The sequence below is a fragment of the Pelodiscus sinensis genome, chromosome 10 (assembly GCF_052426305.1).
Source record: "Pelodiscus sinensis isolate ZL-2025 chromosome 10, ASM5242630v1, whole genome shotgun sequence".
NCBI lineage: Eukaryota > Metazoa > Chordata > Testudines > Trionychidae > Pelodiscus > Pelodiscus sinensis.
This window is the reverse complement of record NC_143061.1, coordinates 24,661,140-24,683,498: the sequence shown is the minus strand read 5'-3', so window position 1 is coordinate 24,683,498 and position 22,359 is coordinate 24,661,140. Positions and strand designations below refer to the sequence as shown.

At 42.1% G+C, this 22,359-nt stretch overlaps 1 protein-coding gene and 1 long non-coding RNA gene across 2 annotated transcripts in view; one reads left to right on the top strand and one right to left on the bottom strand.

Annotated features, from left to right (window-relative positions):
- RSRC1 (arginine and serine rich coiled-coil 1) overlaps positions 1-16,049 on the top strand; it is a 362,617-nt gene extending 346,568 nt beyond the window's left edge. Inside the window, exons 8-10 of the mRNA XM_075937794.2 lie at positions 926-1,032; positions 2,231-2,377; positions 12,603-16,049. Of these exons, the coding sequence (XP_075793909.1) occupies positions 926-1,032; positions 2,231-2,377; positions 12,603-12,695 (347 nt within the window). The 3' untranslated portion in view covers positions 12,696-16,049. The remainder of the gene's footprint in view (positions 1-925; positions 1,033-2,230; positions 2,378-12,602) is intronic.
- LOC112545857 (uncharacterized) overlaps positions 197-22,359 on the bottom strand; it is a 39,700-nt gene continuing 17,537 nt past the window's right edge. The window contains exons 5-7 of the long non-coding RNA XR_016350355.1: positions 17,209-17,417; positions 16,242-16,316; positions 197-463 (exon numbers count right to left, since the gene is read on the bottom strand). This is a non-coding gene — a long non-coding RNA (uncharacterized LOC112545857). The remainder of the gene's footprint in view (positions 464-16,241; positions 16,317-17,208; positions 17,418-22,359) is intronic.

Below are 22,359 nucleotides of genomic sequence, written 5' to 3'. Positions count from 1 at the left end.
GTAAGAGTTCATTCCTCAAGAGCACAAGCAACATCTGTAGCATCATTTCAAGAAGTTCCTCTTGACATCTGCAAGGCAGCTTTGTAGAGCTCAGTCCGTAAGTTTGGTAGGCACTGATGCCTTGGTACATGACTCTTCTGCTGATGAATCTTTTGGAACAATAGTGCTTTCGTTTGGCTCTGCCATTTATGACTTCACTGCCTCCCCTTATTTGAGTACTCCATGTCAGTCACCAACAGGGGACTTACATATATGAACAGTGCTTGAAGGAGAGAGAAAATTATTTACCTTATTGTAACTGGAGGTCTGTTGTCTTCTTTATATTCTACTATTTATCCTCCGTCACACATGCTTTAGATCCTCTCTGATTTGCAGTGGAGAAGGAACTGTAGAGGAGGTTTGTCTGTTCACCTCCTCGCCTTAATCTCCTCAGACAAAGACATGAGGTGAACAAAAGGGGCATCTGCAGAATAAGGGATACAGCTTTCATAATTCTTCAGCTCTAGGTGCATGAAATAGATGTGTATCCATAGTGGGATACAGATAGAGACCACTCATGTCAAAGAAGGTTCAGCTACTATAAGGTAAATAACTTTCTCAACTGACATTTGTAACAAATCTATGCTATTCCAGAATCCCTGGCTTTTCCAATACATCCACTCACTGCAATTCTGGCACTATAAACATGTAAGGAGCAAATTTTTATGTCAGCATTTTGAATGACATCACAAAGTGAACAAGTACAGCTTAATCACTCTTCTTGTTCTTAATAAAGCAGAAATGTTTCTTTATGATAGAGTATTTTAGCTTTCATTGAAAGTTTTTTTCCTAGTACATATTTCATAAACAGTAAAATATCTTGAGGGAATACTGCACTGATCATAAGCTTACACTGAAATATGCTGACTTTCTACCCCTTTTGTAGACCAAGCCACCCTGGTAGAACAAGTGAAACGAGTAAAAGAAATTGAAGCTATTGAAAGTGACTCTTTTGTTCCACAGACATTCAGATCAAGTAAAGAAGTCAAAAAGGTAAGTTGTCAATAGCCTATCTTTATGTATAACCCCTAGCCTGCCAGCATTAATGCAACTTCCCTTGACACATCACATTGATACTGGAAGTTAGGATTGCCAGAGTTCAAACATGTACATAGATATTTGAATTGGTACTGAAGTAGGGATGAGTGACAGGACTGGAAGTGCCTGAGAGTTTAGGATGAGGTGAAATATATTGTTAAAATAGCAAGATAGTCAAAGCCCCGCTTAGAAGTTTGGTGGTTTTTTTGGAACATTTTTTTAAATCATTGTCAGAGCACAAAGGTTTTTAAAAGGGGGGAGAGGAAGGAAATAGCCAAATCATCATACAAAGGCAATAAGGTAGTTTATGTTCATCCTAATATCAAATGGGTAAATGATTTTAAAGCCAGATTCCTGAAAATATATTTATGTAACAGAATAACAATGGTCTGGATTTTCAGAGGGCTCTGCAATACTGAATGGCCATTTTTATTTCAGTGCCTAAATATGACTCAGCACATCCAAGTTTGAAAGTTGGGACCTAATTCTTGCAATTGCCTTTATAGAATTATAGTGTAGGTGCTTTTTATGTCAAGGGAAAAACCATGTCCGTAGTTAATCCACCTCTCTGAGAGGCAGTAGCTAAACTGATAGAAGAATTTTTCAGTCAATATAACTGTGTTTACATTAGTGTTTATTTTGGTCAAACTGTAGAGCTCAGGGTGCAGAATTTTCTACAGCCCTAAGCAGCATAAGTCAATCTAATTTTTAAGTGTGAGCCAGGGTTCTGTCTGTGTTCAGAAACCACACTCTCTCCATTTTGTAAGATAAATGCATATGCAAATGCGTGTTCTAGTGACAGTCAAATGTTTTAAATGGTCCATTGAAAAGAGTGCAATTACTGTCTTTTCAAATATGTATTTACTTTTAAAAGTTCTCAGTTTTTGAACAAATGTACTTTATGAGAGAAAAACTGAACCTCTGCTCTTTCACTTCCCTATTTGTCAGTAATTTTCTCTCTTCCTCTACCAGCCTGACATGCCCAGGCAGTTCCTTTCATTTTTAAAAATATGAAGATGATTATTCTTTTGTGGATTAGTTAGTGGTTATAATCTGAGCATGTTAACAAGCTGAGTGCAAAATTGTTACTCTGTAATGCCTGGGAATTTTTCAGGAAATGTTCTTGCATCCAAATGTGTTTTTTTCCTTTTAGTCAACAGAACCTGGTGAACTGAAGTGTGAACCTGCAAGTGTAGGAGTTGAAACTGACAAGCTGTCTAATACTGAAAAAGAAATAGCACCTGGCAACATTCCTACTGCCATCAAGTACCAAGATGATAACTCTTTAGCGCATCCAAATGTAAGAGTGTTGATATTTATTGCACCCTTGAAATAATGTCTACTATGTGGAGTCACGGTCACATGACCTAATACTTTTGCAGTATCGCTTGTCAAAGGTTTTAGGATCCAAAGACTATTTACTGATGAACTCACTGTTGGCTGGTAAAGAATAACACAGCCCACATAATCAAACTAGAAAAGTGTTGGGAGATGGGCCCCACAAGGCTCTGAGTGAAAGTAAAACTATAAAGTGAATGAGGGTATGTCTACACTACCCCGCTAGTTCGAACTAGCGGGGTAATGTATGCATACCGCACTTGCTAATGAAGCCCGGGATTTGAATTTCCCGGGCTTCATTAGCATAAGCGGGGAGCCGCCATTTTTAAATCCCCGCTGCTTCGAACCCCGTGTAGCGCGGCTACACGGGGCTCGAACTAGGTAGTTCGGACTAGGGTCCTATTCCGAACTACCGGTACTCCTCGTGAAACGAGGTGTACCGGTAGTTCGGAATAGGCACCCTAGTCCGAACTACCTAGTTCGAGCCCCGTGTAGCCGCGCTACACGGGGTTCGAAGCAGCGGGGATTTAAAAATGGCGGCTCCCCGCTTATGCTAATGAAGCCCGGGAAATTCAAATCCCGGGCTTCATTAGCAAGTGCGGTATGCATACATTACCCTCCTAGTTCGAACTAGGAGGGTAGTGTAGACATACCCTGAGTGACAGTCTGCCTTAAAAAATCAAATATAGTTTAACTTCCAGAAGTAACCACACTTTTGTGAGTCACAAGTAAGAATACCAAATTCAGCACAAATTTCTAAGTAGTGCAACCATGCCCCCAAACTGGAAGTTAATCTCCCATGAGATATACCAAACCATCAACAAAAGTAAACTTCTGTTCACCACACCGGGTAACAGAAAGTCAAAAAAGCAGGTTCCTTAGACAGACCAGACCAGTTACCCCCAAAACACTGAATTTAAAGATGGAGTGGTTCTTTAAAACCAGTCTCATCAAACAAAAGGTTCTTCTGACCCCAAAGAACCAGACACACACCCAGGTCAATATACAACTCAAAACTTTTACCCAAAAATCACACTGTTGCCAATTCTTTAATATCTAAAATGTAAAGGTTTATAAAACAAAAGAAAGGTGAGATTTAAAATAGGTTAAAGTAGTCAAATACATACAATGAATGCAGAGTTCTTGGTTCAGGCTTGTAGCAGTGAAGGAATAAACTTCTAGTGCAGTGGTCCCCAACCTTTCATGGCTGCCAGGGGTGGGGCCACTCACGTGGCAGGTGTCTGGGGGCGAGGCCGCTCATGTGCCACGCTTCCAGGGTTGGGGCCATGCACGCGCCGCACACCCGGAGCTGGCAGCGTGCATCTTCTGCGCGCCCGGGGAGTGGCCTCAGGCTGCTCTGGAAGGGGCAAGCCGGGATACTTCCCTGCTTCCCCACCCACAGACCATGATTGGTCTGGGGGTGGGGAAGAGCATGAAGTCTTTTCCCTCCCATGCCCCCAGGCTCCCAATAGGTGCCCATGCCCCTGGCAGTGGGAGGAGACTTAGCACGCTCCCTCCACCCCAAGGCCAATCAAGACTTGGGGCGAGGGAGCTCGCAAAGTCTACTCCTGCACTGCCAGGAATGCGTGGCACTTCTAAGCACCACGCACTCCTAGCAGGGCGGAGGAAACTTTGCATGCTCTCCCTGCCCCCAGGCCAATTAGGGCTTGGGGGCAGGGGAGTACATAAAGTCTCCTCCTACCCTGCCAGGAGCACATGACCCTTCTAAGCACCGCACACTCTTGGCAGGACGGAAGAAACGTCATGTGATTCCCTCTGCCCCCAGATTCTAATTGGCCTGGGGGCAGGAGAGCAGCAGGGCCTCTGTGGACTAGATCATCCCGCTTGGTGGGCCGGATCTAGCCCACAAAGGCCCTTTTGTCCACCCCAATCTATATCATCTATTTTAATCAGATAATATCACACCAGGATGTATATATTACTGATGTGTTACCTATAATAGAGATGCCTCCACAGGGTATGGCAGAGCTGTAATAGCTTTAGAGTGAGAAACATACAAATTACATTATGTTCAACAAATACTGTCCTCCAAAAATTCCTATATTTTCAGAATTGTGTAGAGATTTACAAACACCATTAATGCAATGGAATGTAAATCCCTGTGCAAATCTATGAAAAGTCAATGGAAATTGTTTGCCAGTTTCTGTGCTTTGATAGTTGCTGAACCACTATTGCATTGTAATCCCAGCATAAGTGAGATTCAAGTCCACATACCTGGGTTTGTAAGCCCAAATCTTGAGCATGTACATTAACTGTGATGCTAGGTATATAATTTCTGAAACTGGGCTCTCAGTTCCATTCTGCAGTATACAGATCCAAGTCAAATTACCATATTCCAGGCTTCCTTGTACCCCGGCTCTGAGCTGTGGCTGCTCTAGTCCTTGATACATGGCGCAGTGTGGGAAAATTTGAGTGTCCACCCTGCATGTTCACAGAATAGACCACCAACATCCCTGCTGAGCCACATTTTGAGTCTGCATGCTTCAGCATCCAAAGCTAGCAACACGGAAGAATCTCAATTTGACAAGCTTCTCTTGCTTGGGCTTTCATTTCTGTTTTTGGGAAGCAGGAAGAGTATCCAGAAGATGCTAATTGATAATCTGTGGATGTTTTCTGTCTACTGAAAGCATCTGTTGGAAGAGGGGGACAATATAGACACAGAAGACTCAAACTGGCTGATATTGCTCAGGACTTTTGGTATAGCTGCTAGTTGCCCCTTGTGGAGCAGGGCCACAAGTGCATACCTCCACAAGATGACCATTAGTGGTTCCCAAACTTCCAACGGAAGAAAATTACATTTTTGGAGCTTTGTAAGTGGCTTTCCTTGTCCTCTAGCATCAGGGCACATGCATGAGGGTGGTAGCCATCCTAGTATAGAAGCAGGTTGCTATAACTGTGGAAAGTGGCTACTCCAGACTGCTAAAGATCCATTGCTAACTAGTATGATACTGGCAAGTGAACTACAGATGAAGTGATGGGGATTTCTGAGACAATCAGGCATGTAGTTTACACAAAAGTGGTGATTTAAAAAAAAATAGTTGGTTTTGAAAGAACGGAGTTTTGAAGTTGTATCACAGCCATTGACCGGACTCATGTGTCCACAGTTTACTTTCCTCAAGAAGCACGACTGCTCAGTATACTCCATTGTTATGCAGGCCCTTGTGGACCTCTAAGGCTAATTTATGGGTTCCAATGTAGGCTGCACTGAAAAATTTCATGATGCCAGGGTTTTCTGCCTTTTTAGAGTCTACCTTCATGGACAGGTGGGGGCATGTGGCAAGATTTGTGGCTTTACAGTATGGCTTGATGTAGATAACAGTTTTGAGATACTGTATTTGGATACAACTTCCCAGTTGTCCCTTACCACGCGTTTTTTGTTTGAAAAACACCTTACAGGATGTGATACAGTGATGATGATAAATGTTGTTAATATATTAAAACCCTTCATTAATGCAACTATAAAAAAAAAACCAAACAGTATTACACAATTGGCAGGCAGGCCAGCTACTATTAGCAAATCAAAAACGTAACAAACCAACCCCAACCCCATTAATAAAGCAAAGTGCATAAGCCATGGATTGTACAGTGAAAGCCCTGCTGACAAAAACATTCCCTAATGTTGCATGTCTCCAGCATCCCCATTCTTCTTCCTTGAACATTTAGCTTGCATTGGCACTGCTGCATGGGACAGGGGCCTGGATGGCCTAGATTTAGCCTTTCCAGCTGTTAAGTTTTGGTTCATGGGCCACCCAAACCTGGAATTGTCTAAAGCCTTCCTGCTCTGTGGCACATGATGCCATCATGCAGGCACAGCAGGAGCCTGTCCTCTTACAGCTATAAGCATGAGCAGTTTCTCAAACAGGTTTTTCTGTAGCATAGTATCTTCCTCCCACAGCTGATGTTCCTGTTCCAGAACTGAGCTTTGAACTACTTGTGTGCTTCAGTTCTGTCCTCTTGCTTTGAAGCATGTCTGCACCTTCTCATTTGGCATGAGTCTTTCTCCCTTTCTCGTACAGTACCTTCTTGTTGACCCTGTCCAGAATGTCCACCATAAGCTCATCACTGAAAATATCACTGCTTGGACTGATTTGTCTTAAATCTGAATTCCAGCGACAAGCTGGTGAGTGTGTGTGGCTGGCAAGATGGAAAGACAAGCAAAAGTGAAAGGACCTAAAAATAAAAATCGAATAATGCTTTATTGTCTCAGTATTTCAAAACAAGTTCAATGCATCTGCAGACAACAATGCTTTGCATAATCTCAAAGCCTGAACTTGATAATTTGTAAAATGGAATTTTAATATAATTGGAGAGGAATGCTTCATTACCCAAAAGCTCTTTGGACACAACTGAGTTAATCATAGTGAAAAGACTGCTCACACAAAGAATGAGAGGTTAAAATTCACAATTGCTTTTTTTATTTAAAAATTGTAGACCAGGTTGGCCTGACTTGAGAGGGGGGAGTGGTGTGCAGCTTACAACCTAAGCCTTTGCCGCCCTCTTGGGAATTCCACATCGTGGATGACATTCTAGATAATTCTACAGGTTCCACAATGGCAAAGGGACATTAGATTTCAAGCTGCCAGTGGTAAGCTAACTGTGTGCCACAGAGGTTTTCAGAGTTACGGTGCCTGAGCAGAATATGTGTAAGTGAAGTGAACTGGTGAGGTGATAGTGGAAAATACTCCTTTTTCTGAAACTTGACTACCTTTCTGGAGTTCCTACTACTGGAGAAGTTTACAGCTATCAGCACTGAATTAACATATTCATTGATTAATGCCTCCCTACGCTGCATGCGGCTTCTGAGGCAGGCTGCTCTGAGGGTATCTACCCAAGAACTGCATGCAAACATAAATGATAATATGAACAGTCAACAACACAGTCTTCACCCCTCCTGACCCACTTCTGGACTACATGCAAACAGCCTGCTATACTTCAAACATTGATTTTGTCACTTGGAGACTACTTTTAACCTACCCTTTCCTCCAAAAGTTTTCTATTTACAGGCAGCTCGTTACCCTGTGGTATGGATGATGTGTACTGTATAGCATACTAAAAGGGGAGGCAATATACAGTTCTTACTTAACACCCCAGGCACAACTCTGTAAGAATTTGTGAGCTTGTCTTGTAAATGCTTGTCTCACTGTTGCATGTGCTTCCTGGTCTTCATTTTGAATTCCATGCAGTGATATAGGCAGAGATGGTGGCATCAAGGCGGGTACACACTGCTGCGTGTGGCTTGTAATAAATTTTGCATTGGGCCATAAACCAGAAATCTCTCCCACCCCAATGTTAATAACAGCTGATATGGAGCCAGAAACTGTTTGTTGGATCCTCTCCAGTCTGATTCTGGATTGTGAGGTAAGAAGATTGCCATCCAGGCTGACTGGACTGTCATGAAGTGTTATTGGCTCAGGGCTGGTTGCAGTACTCAGCATCTAGGCAAACTCCTTCTAAAAGAGGCAGGATAATGGTAAATTCCCAAAGGTGTGGTTCTTATAGCTGTCTGCTCAGTAGTCATTCTTGAGTCATTAAATCTGATCCCTGCGCTAGTCACTTGTTCAGTGAATCCCCAGCACAGCCAGCCTCTTCACTATTCTCTGGTAGATGTAATAACAGTCAGCCTCTTCACTATTTTCTGGTAGATGTAATGTTCTTGGAATTCCTATCAAGTCCAGTATTTTGCTCAACTCACACTCTTGAGGTGATATAAAAATTGATTGTGCTCCCATGACCAGCTAGCAGTGAGCATGGCAAAAGACTTCTTCATGTCAGTGCAGGGGCAGGTTCACTCTGCTTGCAGCTCAGCAATAAAATGAGGCTTAAATGCAGAATGGCTGCACTTCGCTCAGAGGAGTTGCTTCCATTTTCTGGGAGTCAACTGGATAGTCTTGGGATAGGAAGAACAAAGGGCGCTTCCCATGGGATTGTGGAATAGCTTTGGCAGAGTGTCAACATGGAGTTTGGGAGGGCCCCAGACCCGAGCTGCATCCATGTTCCATGATGGAGAAACTTGGGCTTAAGTCCTGTGGGACTCAAGCTTGAACCCATCCACCTTGCAGGGTTCTGGGATATGGGCTAGAGAGCCTGCTGGCCTGAGTCAGACAGGGTTGGGGTTGGGCCTTGAGCTTGAGTCTGAGTCCAGGCTTACATTGCAATATGGACATATCCTCTGAATACCACACTCATCAAACTCTAGGGGTATATCTATATACGAGTGAGATGCATTTCCTGTAGTTTAAGGTGTAAATTTAAATCAATATAGCTAAACTGGTTCAAACTCCTGTATAGAAACGTGGAAATAAGAGTATCCACACAGGAGTCTGAACCAATTTAATGAAATTAGCTTAAAATTAATTAAACCAATAGAACTTTCCTATGTCAACCAGGCCTGACTTTTGGCTATAAAAATTCCCTCTAATCTAATCCACATTATAAAAGACCACCTCAATTCAATATCAAAGTTGACTCTCACATTTTTAGGCATTCCTAATTAGTGTAATCTCAAGTTTTGTGATTTTTTTAGCTCTGCTAGTGGATTTTTCTAAGCTGTTGCATTTCAGCAAACAGCTGTGATTTTCTACTTCCATCCATGCCACAGGTTGATTGTATTTAATTCAAAGAAAAGAAATTTACTCATCCTGTTTCGTCACGACTGTTCTTTGAGATGTGTGTTTCTGTAGGTGCTCCACTGTTGATGATGGGTCATCCCAGAGCCACAGATGGGAGTTTTTCCTAGCAGTTTTCAGATGGGCCTTGCATATGTGATAGGCAGTTCTTGGCATTTGTGCCTTAACTCCTTGCACACGCAGCCTGACCCTTCCTCAGTTGCTCAGCTATGCCCGAGTAACTAGGTACTCCGAAGTAGAGGGGAGAGCATGGGTCATGGAGCACCCATAGGGATACACATCTTGAAGAACATTCGTTACTGCATAGGATTAGTACTTTCTTTTTTTCTTTAAGCGATGTCCCCATGACTGTTCCACTGTTGGTGACTACAAAGCAGTGACCAATCTGGTCTTCAGAGTCACTGCTTGGTGGCAGAGGATTGGTCAGCTGTGGCCAGTGCGATATCAGACTGGGACTGAGGTAGGATGGCATTATGTTTAGCAAAAATATGCTCAGATGACCAGGTGGCTGCCCAGTAGATGTCTTTAAGGGCAACATTATGAAGAAATGCCATGGATGCCACAACGGCACGGGTGGAATGTGCTCTTGGAGACACTGGCAAAGTCTTATTCCATAAAGCGTAACATCGCACTAAACATGATGATATCCAGTTGGAGATGCATTGGATGGAGATGGGCACACCTTTTGAGCATTCTGCCATGGAAACAAATAGACGCTGAGACCTTCAGAAGGCTCACATTGTGTCTATGTAAAAGGCAAGAGCCCATCAGACATCCAGCATATATAGCGTGGCATCCTGACAAGATACATGTGGTTTTAGATAGAAAGCAAGTAAAACAATGGGTTTGTTGATATGGAATGAAGTGTCTCCATTTGTAGAAGTAGGTTGTGCAAGTGGAGAGCCTCCAGCTGTGGAGGAGAACTTCCTTCACCTGTTCAGAGCAGTGGGCTTCGGAATCATGGAATCAGACAAAAGCCAGGCATTTAGGTGAAGAGTGGTGAGGCTGGGGATGCAAAATGGTTTCACGTTCCTGAGGGAGTAGATCGTGATTGTCTGGGAGAGGAAGGTAGGAGAGCCATGCGGTGGCGGTATGGAAACCAAGTCTGCCTGGACCAAGAGGGTCTCGCACACTGTCCGAACAGATCTTGTGCAGAACCCTTGGGATAAGAGGAATTGGGGGGGAAAGCGTAGTGAAGTGGTGCATTCCATGTCACCAGGAAGGCATCCCCATGGATCTGTCACCCATTCCCCCCTCCTGGGAGCAGAACTGGGGGCACTTGGAGTTTAAATGTGATGCAAACAGATCTACCAATGGGAATCCCCATCGTTGTAAAATTGAAGTAAGGACCCGAGGATGCCATTCCCACTCGTGATCCATGGAGAAATTGCAACTGAGGGTATCCACCGTAGTATTGTTCACTCCAGTAGGTAGGATACCATGATGTGACTTGGTGATGAATGCACCAGTTCCACAAGAAAATTGCCTCTGCACACAGGGAGCAGGAGTGCACACCTCCCAGTCTGTTTATATAAAACATTGTGGTTGTGTTGTAGGGGATCACCCGTGTCCGTGTCCCCTATTTCCCAGTTAATGCACCCCTTAGACGTACTTGGGGTCTTCCGGTTTATTGAATTCTATAGCCTTACAAGATCCACAGCGCGATTGGTCGCCCTCCGCCCGCTGGGGAAGGGGGTCCGGGCCCGCCCTCGCTCCAAACCCTGACCCAAGGCCCTACGGCCAGGACGCTTGCCCTTACCTAGCGGAGGGGGTAGAGACCCCTAAACTCCCCCGCTCTTGGGGTCCACGCCCCTGCCCTGGGCCACTTCTTCCCCAGACGTGGGCTAACGCTAGCCCGGGGCCCCTGGGTTAAAACTCACCCAGGGTCTCCAGTATTCAGACCTGCCTGGTCCCCGCTGCGGTGCTCCCGTTCCCCGGGGATCCGTCCCTTCCTCCGGTCCGGAGCCCATTTTTAAAGTCCCCGCCGGACGCGGGGGGATGATGCTCCCCCCGGCATCATCATCCCATGACTCCCCCAGGCACCGCGCCGGTGACGTCACTGCGGATGCCATCCCGGCTGGCCCCCAGTCCCTGCGGGTGTTCCCCCGTGTCGCTGCCCATCCGGGGCGCCAGGGCTTTCCGCGGCTTCCCGCCCTGGCGCGGTACTGGCCCTGCTTCCCCGCCTCCGGGGAGACGCAGGGATTTTAGGGAGGGGCGGAGCCGCCCCGCCACAGTTGTCCATGAGGATGCAAACTGTTTGGTTGCGGATAATAGGGACGAAATGGATACAGGTGTTCCTTGCAGTCCTGAACTTGAGAAGGTTGATGTGCAGTCTGACTTCTTGTGGTGAGCATCTGCCCTGAGCCAGTCGATGTTGTAGATGAGCACCCCATCTCAGTAGGGAATGCATGGTAAGGTTACTGTCTTGTGCATTGGGCAACAGGATGGGATATAACCCAAAGCAAGCCAGTGTTCAAGGGAACAGAAATGTAGGCGAGCGTGTTGAACTACATTATGTAGTTGCAGCCATATGACCTGTAAGCTGGAGACAGGTAAGAACTGTAGTGGAGGGGATTGCGGATAGAATGCTGATCAAGTTCTGCAGAGCTGTGAAATGATGGTGAGATAGGTATGCTCAAGCTGATATTGAATCTAAGCAATCCCATATGAACTCATGGATTGAGTGGCAAGATCCTTACCACCGACCCCATCTTGTTTATAAAGTAATCTTGTTTATAAAGGATCTTGTTTATGAAGTAAACAAAATTAAATTAAAGCTTCTACAGCAACTAATTCCTATATATGAGATACATTTATAGTATTTTGTTGTATTTTACTGTATGGCTGCATCTAGACTGGCATGATTTAGCACAAATACTTTTAATGGAAAAGTTTTTCCGTTAAAAGTATTTGCTCAAAAGAGCATCTAGACTGGCACAGATGCGTTTGCACAAAAGATGTCTTTTGCACAAAAGCATCCATGCCCAGTATAGACGCGCTTTTGCGCAAGAAAGCTCTGATGGCCATTTTAGCCATCAGGTTTTCTTGCACAACAAATTAAGGTGTCTGTCTACACTGGCCCTCTTGCGCAAGTATTCTTGTGCAAGAGGGCTTGTCTCTGAGCGGGAGCATCAAAGTATTTGCGCAAGAAGCACTGAATTCTTACATTAGGACGTCAGTGCTCTTCTGCAAATTTAAGCGGCCAGTGTAGACAGGCTGCAAGTTTTTTAGCAAAAGCAGTTGCTTTTGCACAAAATATTGCCTGTCTAGACGCAGCCTATATGTTTAATATAGATGTACAATATGACAGAGCTGCAGTTGGTGTGGAAGCCATAACTTTAAATTTCCTGATGTTTGTATGATTAAAATCTCAACCTTAATGATATATTAACATAGATTTTTGTATTTAATTTCCTTGTTTGGTTGCACATTTTTTGTTTTTGACAGCAGTGAAATATGCAATATCTACATCAATGCAATGTTATCAAAATACAATCAGCAACAGAAGGTTAAAATTGTGTTTCTCCTTCCACTCTACAGCTATTTATTGAGAAGGCAGAAGCAGAGGAAAAATGGTTCCAGAGGTTGATTGCTCTTCGTCAAGAAAGGCTGATGGGTAGTCCTGTGCCTTGAGTGATTTACAGTGGACATCATCCAGAATTTCTTCATGAATACTAGGAAAATTCTACTATAAAATTGTTTCATTTGACTGCTAACATCACTTTGAAAAGTAAATGTGAGTTGTAAGGAAAATACAAGTTTAATCTAAATGAAGATACATGCCTTAGTCTCTCTCATTGTTCCATTTTATTCAATGAGAGTTACCTGAGTAATTTCAGAGTTTCAGAGAGTTCAGAATAAGTTGTGTATAGGTAGTACTTTAGGGATGAATGAAGAAGGGAGAATGTCAGAGAAAGAGGAAAGGCCAAATTTATTAGTGCTATAGCACAACAATATAAATTACATCTCTTGGAGTCATCAAGGCCTCCTGCTTCCCAAGAGGGGTTCAGCTCAAAGAGGTAGTTCCTCTTCTGTCTTCCTGGGAAGAAGCAGTTTTTAATGCATTTCTGCATGAACTATTCCAGCGAAGACTGCTGAAGAGATATGCAGAACTGTATGTCCACATGCAGCCCTGCCTTACCGTCTTCCTCACTAGTACAACCCATATCTTGGGCAGACACACTAGAATGAAAATATAGGAGGCTGTATTTTGGAATAGTGGGTTTAATTCTATCTCTATATCTTCCCACTGCCATCATACTCCTAAAGATTCAGTAAGCACGAATGATAAACAGTACCGCTGTCCCTCTTAAAAGCAAACATGCAGATTTTTAGCAAGTTTAAAGAAATGCATTTCATAAACCATTTAAAAATGTTTAGCATTCTAGAGAGATCAGCTCTTTGTGTGGCCTATTTATAAGAACTGATTCATATATCATTGTGTGCATCTGTACAGAAATATATTGAACAAGGCCTATCAGTTCTCAAAACTAGATGGAGAGAGTGATTCAGAATATAAAGTTTCCCATTATCCAAGTAGCCCTTTAAAATATGTTGTCTGTGGAAAAGATTAGTCACATCTGGGGTAGCATTCAATTTATGAATAAATTACTTCTAAAGTCATAATATTTTTGGTAGAATGAGAGAAAGCAGTACTAAAATGTTGGTATGATTTTTTTGTTCCCTCTAGTGAACACTGATCAGTATATTTCAAAACCAGATCTGAATTTCCATTGATTGTCCAACAACATACCAGTCACCTACATAATTAAATGCAGAAAAAAAAGGCTCTCCTAAGGTGCCTAGCACATCTGTAGTTAAAATACTTGTGTTAAAGAAAAAGAAATGTAAGCATAACTTCTATGGACAAATCACCTAGAAATATCCTGCATAATATAGACTTGTTCAAAAGGATGTAATAGAGATTTGTTTTAAATGATCATCTCTTCCCCATGGGTAGATTAATGAACACAGATACCTTTGTTTGGGGAGAAGAGAGTATTAAAATATGTTGGGATGGATTTTCATTTTTAACAGTAGTGAAAGTCTCACTAGGATATGTTGAAAATAATAGTTTATTTTAAATGTATCAAGTCTCTTGCAACTAAATGAAGAGAAGCTTAATTAATTGTCAGAGAAGAGGTGGCCAAAATTAGTATTTTCAAACTTTCTCTATTTGGCATTGTCCTCTAATTTACTTGTATAGTTTTATAAAAAATAATGTTCAGTTTCCAAGCCATGTTCACCTTAAAATTCCTGCATTGTCCACAGCTGTATGATGATATTTTGATTTTGAAATAGATTTATTTGTTTTATAATTGTGTTTTACAACCTCAGAATATTTTGAATAGTCACAAAACCATTCATTAATGGGGGAAAAATGGGATGTAACTGTATAGGCAGGGTTCATTTGCTACTGATGATCAACCAGTAGTGAAATATCACCAGCAAAAGTCCATTTTGAAGCATAATAGTGAGTAGGGTCTGGCAATTGGATGGAAAAGCCATCGCTAACCCTGCAATAGAAGGAAAAGAAGTTATTTAAAACCTTGGGCTGAAGTTCCCCAGATAACATATGGGATAGTGAGCACATTCTACAGTCAGATTTTTATAGCACAATTTGCAGATTACTGATACAGACTAACAACAAAATAATTCTACCAGATTCTGTAGTTTTGAATGTACCCTGATGAATAATGAGATGAAGAGGGCTTTAAATTAATTTAAATGGCATCTTCTTCTCCTTTAAGTCCTATGATGTAGTTAAAGTGTTAACAATGTGCTAGGCATCTTGCTGTGCCTGACTACTGGAAACATTCAAAATATCAAGCATTTTAAAGTGAATGGAATTATAAGAGCCATTGACAATACAGTAAAACACCCAAGTCCTGTTTACACTACAGTTTCCACCATTTCTACCATCAGTAATAAATTGCCAAGTTTGCTAATAAGGTCTGTCTTGGAAGATAGTGGACTCACTTTGCATGCTGAGTCTGCTTCTGCATAGGCAAACAAAGTTTGCTTAAGACCAGAGTCTGAATCCATGGGGGTCTTAATAGTTGAATATTGTAGATATAACTTAAGACTAGACTGCGTGATTGAGGTTGTGTAAACTCCCCATATCCTATTTGTCTTGCATTTACTGAATAATGTTCTATGAATGATTAAATAAATTATTCATTTTCCTGTCAATGTAAGGCAGATACTTCAGCCAGCAGAAATAATACATCAGGGAAGACAATAACATTAGAAAAAAAACACTGTTCTGTTACTAACCATGAAAGGGTAAGACCTTTGAAAGTCTTACAAACTAAAACCATTTTATAAGACTGGCCCCAATAAAATATACCCAAAATATAACTTTACTCAACAACGTTTTGATTTGTGAGCCATTGTCAACTGAGAGAGAAACTAAACAGATTTCCCAAAATCAGACAGACTAGCTAAGAATTCAGATGCACCATGCACTATGTGGGCATGAAAATCAAATCAATGAAGATCTCTTAATAGACCAAAGTTCTTTGCTAACTAGTTCTCCCCATGTGCTCTCCTCTCCCACCCACCCCGCCGCCACGGCCACCAGTCAAGCATCAGGTCATACCTGTGCTGCTCCCATGGCCTCGCTTCCTTGAAATCCTGAAAGGTACCTGTCATACTGAACCTTGTAAATGACCATTAAGCGTTTAGTTTCCTTTGTTGGCCTGCTTCCATCTTTGTTTTAGTTCCTTAATGCTGTATGTGTGGGTGGGAATGGGTTCTGAACTGAGAGAGGAAAAAGATAATTGTTTGTTTTTAAAATAATCCTAACTAATTGAACCATAAGAATGATTGGTGGATTGTAATGTCTCTTGAATCCCATCTTATATGCACTTCTGATCATTTGTTATCATCCATGATTTGTGACAGTAGTTCATGTATGCTGGTCTGTACTTATTTTTTTCTCTTGTTCTGTCTTTTGGCTACAATAAACAATGTGATGTGATTACATACATATAGTTCAGTGTTTCACCTATTTTAGAGAATGCACTGACATAAACAGTGAATTTAGAATTTGTGAAAGAGTGAAGGACCTGGATACAAAAGTCTGATATTTACTTATGAAGTGGTTATATTATGTTGGGCAACAGTTCAACATTGTTCACGTTGTCCTACACCAGTGTTCCTTAAATTTCTCCTTACCTGGAAAAACTGTGTATAGGAGGAGAGGATAGTTCATTAACTTCATCCGTTCAGTCTCTGAGCTCTTTTCTGAGACTGCCAATAAAGTTATGATGCAGACAGTTATCCCTAGGAACTACATTAACTAATTCATTTCACTTAAGCTATTGAACCGCCATCATAAAATAGATAATTTCCATTATAATCCAGTAAGACTGAATTTAATTAGATAATTTTTAGGTACCGGTAGGATATTCACTATCTCATTCTTAATTTCCTGACTCATCTGGTGCCTCTATAATTGACTTTAGAATAGGTAAATTACATTAAAATTAATAACTATTGTATTAGTCTCACATAGAATTGTTAATAGAACAATTTTATTTTAGGAGGATTTATGGTGATTTAATATTGACATCTTTAAAACTACTGTCAATAGGAAGCAGTTCAGATTCAGTGGCTCTGAATGGCCTAGGACTAGGCTATTTTGAAGTCAGTTTCCCCATCAGGAACTCCCCTCCAGAACTATAATCACAGAGTCAGATGAAAATGTAAAGTTCCAGTAGGCAAAGCGAATTCAATGAGTGGTCCTAACATTTGAAAATTGTCACAATAGAGCAGACTGAGCTTAAGCCTTACTATATTCAGAACACAAGTTAAGCACCACCTCTTCAAGGTGTAGCCATAAAATTAATATCATTTAATTGTTTATATTATTGCAGGCCCCAAATTTAATAAAAGGTATAGAGCAGACTTCTACTTGGTCAAGTATCAGCAGTCCTTACATGCCTACATACAAAGATCAATTGTGCACGTTATAAATACATAGCTAGATATAGACACTTAACTTCAGAAGAGCTTGCAAATGTTTTGTTACTGGAATAGTAACTTTTATGTCATTAGTTAAATCTATCTAAGCAATGATGATTTAGAAGTCTATATCTATCTTATCAATTGTCAATAGTATGTTCAAAAAGAAGTTACTCACCTTGGGGCAGTAACAGTTGTTCTTCGAAATGTGTCCCTGTGGGTGCTCCACTCGTGGTGTCAGGCTGGTCCCAGTGCTGCGGATCTGGAGCCTTGCATAGCCGTGCTCCGCCGAACCGCGCATGCGCGAGCAGCGGCTCCCACCATTCACACCTTTGATCTGCTGTGCGCGGTGCAGCCCCCACTCCGTTCCTCCGGCTGCCCGAGTCTCTGAAACAATACAAGTCAATTCTGAAGCGGGGAGGAGGACGGGTTGTGGAGCACCCCACGGGGACACATCTCAAAGAACAGTCATTACTGCACAAAGGTGAGTAACTTCTTCTTCGAGTAGTCCCCGTGGGTGCTCCACTCGTGGTGACTTCAGAGCAGTACCCAAGCAAGAAACATGATTCAGAATTACGGTTTATTAACAAGGGGAAGTACTGCTTTTGCCACCGAGGAGTCTGAAGCCCAATGATGCAGTATTGCATAATGTCTCATGAAAGTTTAATTGGAGGACCATGTTGCTGCTCAGAAAATGTCCTGAAACAGTACGCCTCTTGAAAAAGCTGTAGATATGGCCACTGCTCATGTGGAATGGGCTTTTGGTTGTACTAAGAGTGGTTTATTACATGTAGAATAGCATGTGGTAATGCATGTCACTATTAAATTAGCAATGCGTTGCGAGGACAGTGGTTGCCCCTTGAAACAGGCCGCCAATGAAACAATAAGACAGTCCGTTCTGCGGAAATCCCGTGTTCTGTCCATATAGAAAGCTAGTGCTCTGCGTACATCCAGGGTATGTAGAGCTGCCTCACGTGATGAGGTATGCAGTTTGGGGCAGAAGCAGGGAAGCACAATGGGCTCGTTAATGTGAAAGTCCAAGCATACTTTAGGAAGAAATGCTGAGTGAGACCTTAATGTGACCGAATCTTTTGTAAATATAGTATAAGGCGGTGATGACATGAGAGCTGCTAGCTCGCTCACTCTGCATGCCAAATAATAAGTCAAAGCTAGTAAAAAGAGAGATTTAATGGTAAGTAAGCAGGTACAAAGAAGTTGTAGCCAGCGGTTCAAATGGAGGGCATGTCAATGTATCTAGCACCAAACTGAGATCCCACAAAGGTGGTGGAGTTCTTTGTAGTGGGTTAAGATTCATAAGCCCCTTCAGGAATCGTCATGTCATGGGGTGCGAAAACAAGGAAAAAATGTCTATTATGTGACGAAAAGTGGTAATCACTGCTAAATGTACTTATAAGGAGGCTATTGATAGATCGCTTTGTTGTAGATGTAGCATATATTTGAGTATTTTATGCACTGGTGAAATACGGGGGTCGATATCATTTTCGAAACACCATGCCTCAAATCTAATCCACTTCAGTGAATATGTGGCCCATGTAGAGCTCTTTCTGCTGGACATTAGTACATGCTTGACTGGATCGGAGCAGAGGTTCTCAGATATCATGAAACACTTAGCATCCAAGCTGTCAAATGTAGGATTTCAGGTGTTGGATGCCGTAGGGCAGTGGTCCCCAAACTTTTTGTGGCCAACAGCACATTCATGTTTTCAAAAGAGAGTGGCGGGTGCCAACAATTTTTCAAGGCTTATTTTGTACCCAAATAATTTTTTTAAAATGTACTCTTTCATCCCCATTAGTCACACCTCTGACCCCTGTTAACCACGTCCCTGACATAAGAACGGCCATACTGGGTCAGACCAAAGGTCCATCTAGCCCAGTAGCCTGTCTGCCGACAGTGGCCAGCACCAGGTGCCCCAGAGAAGGTGGACCGAAGACAATGATTAAGCAATTTGTCTCCTGCCATCCCTCTCCAGCCTCTGACAAACAGAGGCCAGGGACACCATTTCTATCCCCTGGCTAATAGCCTTTTATGGACCTAACCTCCATGAAATTATCTAGTTTCTCTTTGAACTCTGTTATAGTCCCAGCCTTCACAGCCTCCTCTGGCAAGGAGTTCCACAGGTTGACTACACACTGTGTGAAGTCAACTTTCTTGTATTAGTTTTAAACCTGCTACCCATTAATTTCATTGTGTCCTCTAGTTCTTCTTTTATGGGAACTAATAAATAACTTTTCTTTATCCGCCCTCTCCACACCAGTCATGATTTTATAAACCTCTATCATATCCCCCCTCAGTCTCCTCTTTTCTAAACTGAAAAGTCCCAATCGCTTTAACCTCTCTTCATACGGGACCCGTTCCAAACCCCTAATCATTTTAGTTGCCCTTTTCTGAACCCTTTCCAAGGCCAAAATATCTTTTTTGAGGTGAGGAGACCACATCTGTACACAGTATTCGAGATGTGGGCATACCATAGTTTTATACAGAGGCAGTAAGATATTCTGTGTCTTATTTTCTATCACTGTCTTAATAATTCCTACCATCCTATTTGCCTTTTTGACCGCCGCTGTACACTGTGTGGAAGTTTTCACAGGACTGTCCACGATAACTCCAAGATCTCTTTCCTGATTTGTCGTAGCCAAATTAGCCCCCATCATACTGTATGTATAGTTGGGGTTATTTTTCCCAATGTGCATTACTTTACACTTATCCACATTAAATTTCATTTGCCATTTTGTTGCCCAATCGCTCAGTTTGGCGAGATCTTCTTGGAGTCCCTCACAGTCTGCTTCTGTCTTGACTATCCTAAACAGTTTGGTATCATTCACAAACTTTACCACCTCACTGCTTACCCCTTTCTCCAGATCATTTATGAATAAGTTGAAAAGGATTGGTCCCAGGACTGACCCTTGGGGGACACTACTAGTTACCCCTTTCCATTCTGAAAATTTACCATTTATTCCTACACTTTGTTTCCTGTCTTTTAACCAGTTCCCAATCCAAGAAAGGACCTTCCCTCTTATCCCATGGCCATGTAATTGACACAAGAGCCTTTGGTGAGGGACCTTGTCAAAGGCTTTCTGAAAATCCAAGTATACTATATCTACTGGATCCCCCTTGTCCCCATGTTTGTTAATCCCTTCAACCTCTAACAGATTAGTAAGGCAGGATTTCCCTTTACAGAAACCATGTTGACTTTTGTCCAACAAATTATGTTCTTCTACATGCTTCACAATTTAATTCTTTACTATTGTTTTGACTAATTTGCCCGGTATTGAAGTTAGACTTTCCGGTCTGTAATTGCCGGGATCGCCTCTAGAGCCCTTTTTAAATATTGGTGTCACATTAGCTATCTTCCAGTCAGTAGATACGGAAGCCGATTTAAGGGATAATTACAAACCACAGATAATAGTTCAGCAATTTCCCATTTGAGTTCTTTTAGAACCCTTGAATGAATGCCATCCGGTCCCGGAGATTTGTTAACATTACGTTTTTCTATTTGTTCCAAAACCTCCTCTAATGACACTTCAATCCGGGACAGTTCCTCAGATTCATCACCCACAAAGGACGGTGCAGATTTGGGAATCTCCCTAATGCCCTCAGCCATGAAGACTGAAGCAAAGAAATCATTTAGTTTATCTGCAATGCCTTTATCGTCCTTGATTGCTCCTTTTATATCTCAATCATCTAGAGGACCCACAGGTTTTTTAGCAGGCTTCCTGCTTCTAATGTACTTAAAAAGTTGTTATTTATTTCTGAGTTTTTGGCTACCTGTTCCTCAAAATCTTTTTTTGCTTTTCTTATTACATTTTTACACTAGATTTGACAGTGTTTATGTTCCTTTCTATTTATCTCACTAGGATTGGACTTCCACTTCTTAAAAGATGCCTTTTTGTCCCCCACTGCTTCTTTTACATGGTGGTTAAGCCACGGTGATTCTTTTTTAGGTCTCTTGCTATGTTTTTTAATTTGGGGTATACATTTAATTTGGGCCTCTATTATGGAGTCTTTAAAAAGTTTCCATGCAGCTTGCAGGGATTTGGCTCTAGTCATTGTGCCTTTTAATTTCCGTTTAACTAACCTCCTCATTTTTGTGTAATTCCCCTTTTTGAAATTAAATGCCAGAGTGCTGGACTGCTGAGGTGCTAATCCACCTCTCAATTTTCATATTGATTCCCATATTTTCCAATTTAACCAATAATTCCCCATAAGGTACTGTATCAAATGCCTTACTGAAATCGAGGTAGATTAGATCCACTGCATTTCCTTTATCTAAAAAATCTGTTACTTTCTCAAAGAAGGAGATCAGGTTGATTTGGCACGATCTACCTTTTGAAACTGCCTGCTTAGTGAATCTGCAATTATGTTGTTGACTCCAGGTAAGTACGACACTACGAGGAACGTCTTTTTGCGGATACACCAATTCCAATTTGTTCCCATTGAGTAACAATTTTTTTTTTAAAGAACGTTGAACCAGAACAAGAACAGGTAAGGGTAAGAGAAACTTGGTTTGTCAGTAACTATTTACAGGTCTGAGGTAAGGAGAAACCCTGAGAGAAAGATGGAGCTCCGTCCGTGACTGAGGGCGATTGGAAGGAACTGAGCGGGGGCCGGACTGTGCACAGAAGATCAAAGGCGTGAATGGCATGAGCCACTGCTCACGCATGCACAGTCCGGCGGAGCATGGCTATGCAAGTCTCCGGATCCACGGCGCCAGGACGAGCCCGACACCACGAGTAGAGCACCCACGGGGACCACTCGAAGAAGAATGTGTGTTTGTAATTATATCTGGCAAGAGGGACAACCATTTGAACTGGTTTCTTCTAACTGCCTAGACAGCTGTAAAAGTCATGTCTTCTGGCCTTACTGCCCTTCCAGGTGGAGTGTAGTTCATTAGGCTCTCCAGTTAAGTCTCTCCCATGGAGAAAATGGGGTGCTATAAATGGCTGCTTCAATGCCTAGTCCAACCTTTTCCCCCAAGCCTACTCAACATGACTCTTTGAAAGCAAAAATCATGTTAAATTGGGTTTACATAACATTTCCTTACATAGATACATTTCCCATTAGTTTAGAAAAGCAATAAGAGGGACAAGCTAGGCTAGATGACTCAAAGTATTGGTAATGGGATAAAGAGTCTTTTAGCTCTGGATCACCATTGTGAACACACACCAGTGTCTGTAGTAACCAAAAGTTACCATCAGGTGTCTGCTGAGTTGCCTGTGGAATGAGGTTAATGGTCTGTTCCATCCCCAGTAGATGAGTATCCACATCTTCCTCACCCAACAATACAGTTAGCACTACTGGGGAACCATAC